Genomic DNA, 7,841 nt, shown 5'->3' with positions numbered 1-7,841 from the left:
CTCCTACTACTTCTAGCACTACTATAACCAAACCAAACACTTGCTGCCAAGCTCACTCATTTCACTCACTACCCTCCAATGGCTACCTTCTTCTGCAACTTCATCACCATTTTCTCTCTCCTCTTCACCATCATTAACTCCTCTTCAACATCCTCTGAATCTGACATTCTTCTCTCTTTCAAATCCACCATTAAAGACCCTTCCAATTTCCTTGCTTCTTGGTCCAATACTTCACTTTCTCATTACTGCAACTGGACTGGCATCATTTGCTCCAATAGTAGTCCCTCTGTCACTTCAATCAATCTTCAAAGTTTCAATCTTTCTGGTGAACTTTCCCCTGTAATCTGTAAACTTCCCAGTCTTTCTTCCCTTAATCTTGCTGATAATCTCTTTAATCAACCAATCCCACTTCACTTTTCTGACTGTGATTCTTTGGTAAGCCTTAATCTTAGCAGTAATCTCATTTGGGGTACTATCCCAGAACAGATTTCCCAGTTCTCTTCTTTGGAAGAGATTGATTTTAGCAAGAATCATATTGAGGGTAAAATCCCAGAAAATATTGGGTTGTTAAAAAAGTTGCAAGTTCTTAACTTTGGTAACAATTTACTCTCTGGTAATCTTCCTGGTGTTTTTGGGAACTTCACTAATCTTGTTGTTCTTGATTTGTCTGAGAATCCCTTTTTAGTGAGTAAGATTCCTAGTGAAATTGGTAATCTGAAAAGGCTTGAGCAGATTTTTCTGCAAAATTCTGGGTTTTTTGGTGACTTTCCTGAAACCTTTTTAGGATTGAGTAGCTTAAAAGTGCTTGATCTTTCTCAAAATAATCTAACAGGTGAGCTTCCCAAGAAACTTGGTGCTTCATTTGTAAATTTGGTGTCTTTTGATGTTTCAGTAAATAAGCTTAGTGGGCCATTTCCAAATGAAATATGTAGTGGAAAAACCCTAACAAGCCTTAGTCTTCACACTAATCACTTTACTGGGTTATTGCCTGAAAGTGTCAACCAATGCATTAATCTTGAAAGATTTCAAGTGCAGAATAATGGGTTTTCTGGGAAATTCCCAAATGGGTTATGGTCATTGCCTAAGATTATGCTAATTAGAGGTGAAAATAATAGATTTTCTGGTGAAATTCCTGAGATTATATCAACTGCTGTCAAATTAGAGCAAGTTCAGATTGATAATAACAGTTTTACTGGTAGTATTCCTAAAGGTCTTGGGTCAGTAAAGAGTTTGTACAGATTTTCTGCTTCAAATAACCATTTATTTGGTGGACTTCCTCATAATTTTTGTGATTCTCCTGTTATGAGTATCATTAACCTTTCTCAGAATTTGCTTTCTGGTAAAATTCCTGAGGTGAAGAAGTGTAGGAAGCTAGTATCATTATCTCTTGCTGATAACAGTTTCGTTGGCGAAATCCCACTTTCACTTGGGGAATTACCTGTGTTAACTTACCTTGATCTTTCTGGTAATAATCTCACTGGTTCAATCCCAGAAGAGCTTCAGAACTTGAAGCTGGCATTGTTCAATGTATCCTATAATCGATTGTCGGGGAGGGTACCTTTCTTGTTAGTAACAGGCCTGCCTGCATCATATTTGCAAGGAAATCCAGGTCTGTGTGGTCCGGGGTTGCCTAAATCTTGTTCAGATGAAGGGGAAAAGCACCGGAATGTCGGTCTTACTAGAATGGGTTATGCTCTTGTATCTTTAGCTCTAGCAAGTGCTGTGATCATGGCTGTTTTCGCACTTTTCTTGATACATCGTCGTGCTAAAAACAAATCTGAAATGGGTGTTTGGCATTCGGTTTTCTTCTATCCTTTGAGGATTTCTGAGCAGGATTTGGTTATGTCAATCAATGAGAAAACTGCAGTAGGCAGTGGTGGAACTTTTGGGACAGTTCATATCATAAGCTTACCAAGTAGTGAGCTTATTGCTGTGAAAAAGCTAGTGAATTCTGGTAGCCAATCAACAAAATCTTTGAAAGGCGAAATCAAAACATTAGCAAAAATCAGGCACAAGAACATTGTGAAAATCCTTGGTTTCTGTTGCACAGAAGATTCAATCTTTCTCATTTATGAATACTTGTCAAAGGGAAGCTTAGGCGATATCCTTGGCAGGCCAAACTTACAGATGCAGTGGAATGTTAGGTTGAGAATTGCAATTGGGGTTGCTCAAGGATTAGCTTATCTTCACAATGATTACTCTCCTCATCTACTGCACAGAGATGTGAAATCAGCCAATATTCTCTTAGATGCTGATTTCGAGCCCAAGATTACAGATTTCGCTCTTGACAGGATCGTGGGTGATTCTTTATTCCAGTCTACTTTGGCCTTTGAATCTCCATTTTCATGTCATGTTGCACCAGGTAATTATACTAATCATGTTAAATTTAGTCTCCAAGTATCTGTCTTACAAAATTTTGAACTATTGACTGTTTGAGAGCTGCCTGATTAACTTTGCACATTATGCTCATTATACTGCTGTTTTGTTTGCAGAATGTAAATACAACAAGAAAGCGACTGAACAAATGGATGTGTACAGTTTCGGCGTGGTGCTGTTAGAACTAGTGACTGGAAGGCAAGCAGCAGGATTAATAGATTCAGAAGAATCATCTCTTGATATAGTGAAGTGGGTTCGAAGGAAGATCAACATTGCTAATGGGTCTGATCATGTTCTTGACCCTAGAATATCAGTTACCTTCAAAGAAGAGATGCTAGGTGCTCTAGACCTTGGTATCCAATGCACTAGTGTAATGCCTGAAAAAAGGCCCTCAATGACTGAGGTTGTAAGGGCCCTTCAAACTCTTGGCTCGAAATCTAGCTCTCGACGTCTACCATTTACCTCATCCTCCTCTACTGATGGTTCACTTCCACTTTGAGAAATTAACAGCAGCTATGACAAAGTGTCAAATTTTAAGTAATGTTATGTAAATCGAGCTCGATTTACTTGCTGCTTTCTTTAGTACTCCTTGCTAAGCTCATCACTTTTCTGATTTTGGAGGGGTGCTTTGTATGAGCTTGTACCTATAGTAGTATATACTGGTTTGCGATTTTTTGATGGGTTTGAATACAATTTATAGTTATACCTATGCTGCTGGTTCTACTTACAAACAAAAAAACCTATATTAAGCTTTTAATCTGCATAAATTTTTTTGACTATTGAAGTAATTAATGATCTTATTTAGGGTGAACTTCAAGTTTGCTGAAAGCAAAGTTGCTATTGAAATCTTTCAGAAAGAATTCATTAACATCTTCTGAATGCACTAACATCGGATCTAATAACCACAAGCTTTATGTTACTTATTGTTTTGACATCGAATATTGATAAATGATAATGCTTGAGAAATATTAAATGAGAACATAGGAGCATCAGAGTATTTATGAATATCGAATAAGATTATTTAATCGGGATGATAAAAAGAACATGTTGTACATGAAAAGGAACATTAATTAATCGGGATTACATAAATAATCTTAAGTGCAACAACAAGTGCAATTTTGATTAGTTTCACGAAATCCCTTGATACATGATTAATAACGAAATCAAAGGAACTTTCAAACAATACAACAACTCATACTATATAACAATCAACTTGGTTTAACTTGATACATCTCAGAGCTTCTAAATAATTAAGTACATAGTGTATCAAAATCAGTTTTAACAACCTTGGAATTATCCAAAGCCCTCTTCTTAGAAAGCTCCCAATTACAACGACATCTTGATACATTCGGCAACTGAAACCGGCATAGAGGACAAGTATCATGACCACAATCCTTCACCCATCGATCAATACAAGTCTTGTGGAACATATGATGACATGACACTAATCTCACTACTCGTTTACTTGCACAACATTCCGACTCCTCTTCTTGTCGCGCCACTTCTTGGTCATCATCATTCGATCTCTTCCTCTTCTTCCCCTTATTTTTTACCCCTTCGAGACAAATAGCACACATAAACCCCTCACCATCACCCTCCGTAGGCAAACCCGCTTCCTTAACCACCTCCATTGCGCGCCGTGGTTGAGGTTGGTAATCAACCCAAGTGATCAACCGCTCTTTGTTACGTGCCATACAATGTCTCTCAATATTGTTCACAATTTCATACACGGCATAAGTCCCGCACACTTTTTTCGACGTACCAAGCCTACGTACAAGACTCGAAACCTTGTCGTATATGTCTTGTAGCACTTTATTAGGGTTAGGGTGAAACATGATCGATGTAAGATAATTCGATAAAAAACTTTTGCACGATTCACAATCTACGGGATTATAATTCCCTAGTAACTCTTCCGTAGTTTTGACATACGGAGACTTTGTTTCATCTTGTTGTTCATCACACTTAACCATACGTTCCCACTCTTCGTATCGTACGAAAATCTCCATATCTTTACAATTCTTAGGCTTTCGTGTTGTTGCTTGACGATGCTCACAGTCGATCACAACGTTGTTTACTCGTACCTTTCCCATTTACACAATCAAAGTATTTTCACTCTATAAAACTTGCCTTCAATTTTGTAATTTTTGTTAACAACAATTTTAGAATAAACTAATTAACCTAAACTATAATATAATGGGACCATGATTCCTTAGCTTGAGGATTAAGCTACACGGTAATTAAGGCCCTGTTTGATTCACCTTAATTTGGCTGAACTGAAATTATTTTTACTGAACTGAACTTATTTTTACTGAACTGAACTTAATTTTACTGAATTGAAATTATTTTTACTGAACTTAAATTATTTTTACTGAACTGAAATTATTTTTACTGATTTTCTATTATAATTCTTCTTTAAGAAAACTGAATTTTACTGAACTGAAATTATTTTTACTGAACTGAAATTATTTTTACTGAACTGAAATTAATTTTACTGAACTGAACTTATTTTTACTGAACTGAAATTATTTTTACTTAATATTATTTTTTTAAGGGAAGAGAACAGGGCCTAAGTCGGTAATTGCAATTTTTGTAAATTATTTTATTTTTGAATTTTAATTGATGAAACTTTCCTAAACATAAAACTTGTACTCCGTATTTGGGGTTTTTTGGGAGAGTACCAATCTAATTTAGAATTTCATTAAATTTGTTTGTACTTTTGAGTTTCGGCACAATTTATGTGTCCATTAAAAAAAAGGGTATTTGCGTCATATAATTTGTATTCCACTTGCCCTTAAAAAAAATTGTACTCCGTATTACACTTCAACTAGATGAAACCCGTGCGATGCACGGTTTGTCTGAATTTTTTAAAATAATTTTTTTACAAAAATTGAAATATTTAGATAAAATTCCTGATATTAAAAGATAATATTTTATATTTAATTAATTTAAACTGGATAATCTCATTCGCCAATTTTGCTTACGTGTCAGTTAAATTATTTAATTCTAAAAGAAATTAATAATCTCTTATTTGATTGGCTACCACTAATATTTATTATCCTACGTGGCGCGCTGAAAAAATTAAATCCTACGTGGCTCTCTAAAAACTCGTGAAAAAACTCCCCTTTATATATATAATATTAGATTGATAGTCCCAAACTCCCAAATGACCAAATCTTAAAAAGAAAATACTGTATTTTTCACAAAATAAAAATAGGGGAATATGGATTATGGAGTGATATTCAGTTTAAAAATTGTAAAAACAAATTGCTAGCTTGTTATAATTTATTATCCTTTATTCTCATGCTTTATGATAGTATAAATTAAATGAGATAAAAAAAAATACTACAATTTTGAATTTGTAGTGAAATTTCAAGAAATGGATTATATGAAATTATCAACAATAATCAAGCAAATCAGTATTAATCTAGCACGTATATGTGTTAAGTATACCAGTTTGAATTTCTATATAAAAAATTCCACATAAATATTTAGTTTGAGCGCATAAAATTGACAATTATTATCATTAAGACATAAACTAATTTGTGGCTCAGGCGATGCCCCAGTATTGAAATAACATTAAGGGCATGTTCTGATTTACTGAACCGTGCTGATTGGAGCTGAACTGAATAGAGTTAAAATGAATTATTTATGAGAGAAGGAAATTAGGAGTTGATTGATTGAAACTAAAATGAAATTAAGCTGAATAGAGCAGGCCCCTAGATTAAAATAATATTTTGAAAATATTACCTTTAAGTCTAAAATAAATTTTAAAAATAGAAATTAAAAACAACATATAAGAAAGAGGAATGCAATTGTATACTTGTAAATATTACTATGCATAATTGCTTAATTGGTATTGAATATAGAAAAATAGCATCCAAGGAAATATCATTAGTATGTGATTGATTTCTTACAAATTAAAATGTAGTTTAATATGCAATTATTTAAAAGTTACATTTTGACGAAAAATTAAATACCAAGGTTACAAATATGAATAGTTTTGAGTAAAAAATACATAAGGTGACATATAACAATGACGTGGCGCCAAATTACATTGAGGAAGTAGTGACACATAACCATAGCATGTTGTTAGGGGTGTCAATCGGGTTTTCGGTTCAGTTCTAGGTTCGGTTTATCGGTTTTCGGTTTGTAACGGGTCGGTTTTAAATAATTTTGGGTCGATTCGGTTTGGTTTATTTTTATTACAGTTTCTTTTTGGGTCGGATTCTAATTGGTTTGGGTCATAATTGATTCGGGTTAAATTCAGTCGGTTTAAAAATGGGATTTGTCAGTTTAAAGCGGGTTTTGGATCAACACATATCGGGTCCTAATCGGGTCGGGTTGTAATCGGTTCGGGTTGTAATCGGTTCAAGTTGAACCTAGTCGGTTTGATAACTAGTTTTGCCAGTTTTAAACGGGTTTCGTTAATGTATATTGTCCCTTTTTGTATAATGATTTTAAGGATCAAATAATAATAACATATCTAGAGCTAGCTTTTGATTTAGATTTTTGACTTTTTTAATACAATATAGTGTTCCATAAGTCATTACTCGTTAGAGGACGATAATATTGTAGCATAAGAGTTTCAATGACATCAAAATTCCAAACCTTTTCAATATAAATACTTTATAATTCAAATTAAACCCTTTTGTTTTACTATTGATAAAATATACCAAAAAAAGAGAAAAAAAAAAATTCTACGATCATAACGGGTTACGGACTTACGGATTATAAACGGTTTGGTTATAACCGATTACGGTTTGTAAACGATTCGTTCATAACTTATAACGGGTTATAAACGGTTCAATCCTAACCAGTTACAGGTTGTAAACGATTTGGGTTTATCGGGTTTTTGTTGGGTTTAAACGGTTTCGGTTTACAATGGGTCGGGTTGCTATTGGGTTCAAAAGTACTCGATTCGGTTGTTCTCGATTTCGGGTTGTATCAGTTCGGCTTGATATCGGGTACGGTTCATTAACGGTTCTCAAACATTCGGATCGGTTCAGTTTCAGGTTTTTAAAAATCAGGTCGGGTCGGTTTACGATTTTAAAATAACAGGTTCTTAGCGGTTCGGTTCCTTTTCGGAACACTTCAAAACGGTTCGGACTCACCGGTTCGGGTCGGTTTTTGACAGCTTTACATGTTGTCCCTTTGTGTTTTAATAATACTATAGATGAATTTTGCCTCCATTCAACTAATAAATAATGATTTCGCTCCTCCCCTCCAGTTAAGTGGGTCTAATGGTTTAGAAATTCATGCTTAGATCCACCTCCTAAAACACTGTCACAGAGTCTGGAGCCTTTAACTTGTCGGGCTGAGCAACTGATATTTACTTTGTCAATAGATATTGTGCCTCGTCTATTGATATTCTCTCAATAGACGAGACACAATTGTGTTCAGAAACAAAATCTGCGTTGCAGCTCCTAATAATGATCAAAATACCGAGACAAGCTATGAAAAACTAA

General features: G+C 34.6%; 1 protein-coding gene across 1 annotated transcript; it reads left to right on the top strand.

The window, feature by feature from the left end:
* LOC145632223 (uncharacterized) lies at positions 1-3,070 on the top strand. Its single transcript, XM_081684534.1, has 2 exons — positions 1-2,362; positions 2,493-3,070. The coding sequence occupies exons 1-2, from the start codon at positions 79-81 to the stop codon at positions 2,873-2,875; spliced, it is 2,667 nt and encodes an 888-aa protein (XP_081540660.1). The 5' UTR covers positions 1-78; the 3' UTR covers positions 2,876-3,070.
* The last annotated feature ends 4,771 nt before the right edge of the window (positions 3,071-7,841 follow it).

The sequence above is a fragment of the Chenopodium album genome, chromosome 5 (assembly GCF_948465745.1).
Source record: "Chenopodium album chromosome 5, dcCheAlbu1.1, whole genome shotgun sequence".
In the NCBI taxonomy this organism is placed as follows: Eukaryota; Viridiplantae; Streptophyta; class Magnoliopsida; order Caryophyllales; family Amaranthaceae; genus Chenopodium; species Chenopodium album.
Note: the sequence above shows the minus strand (reverse complement) of the source record. Positions and strands in the feature narration are given on the sequence as shown.

What these genes read in the sequence shown, in the direction of transcription:
- LOC145632223 (XM_081684534.1), top strand. Translation starts at nt 79, where the DNA reads ATGGCTACCTTCTTCTGCAACTTCATCACCATTTTCTCTCTCCTCTTC. An exon ending in TTCATGTCATGTTGCACCAG is followed by an intron (nt 2,363 to 2,492) that starts GTAATTATACTA and finishes TTTTGTTTGCAG; the next exon opens with AATGTAAATACAACAAGAAA.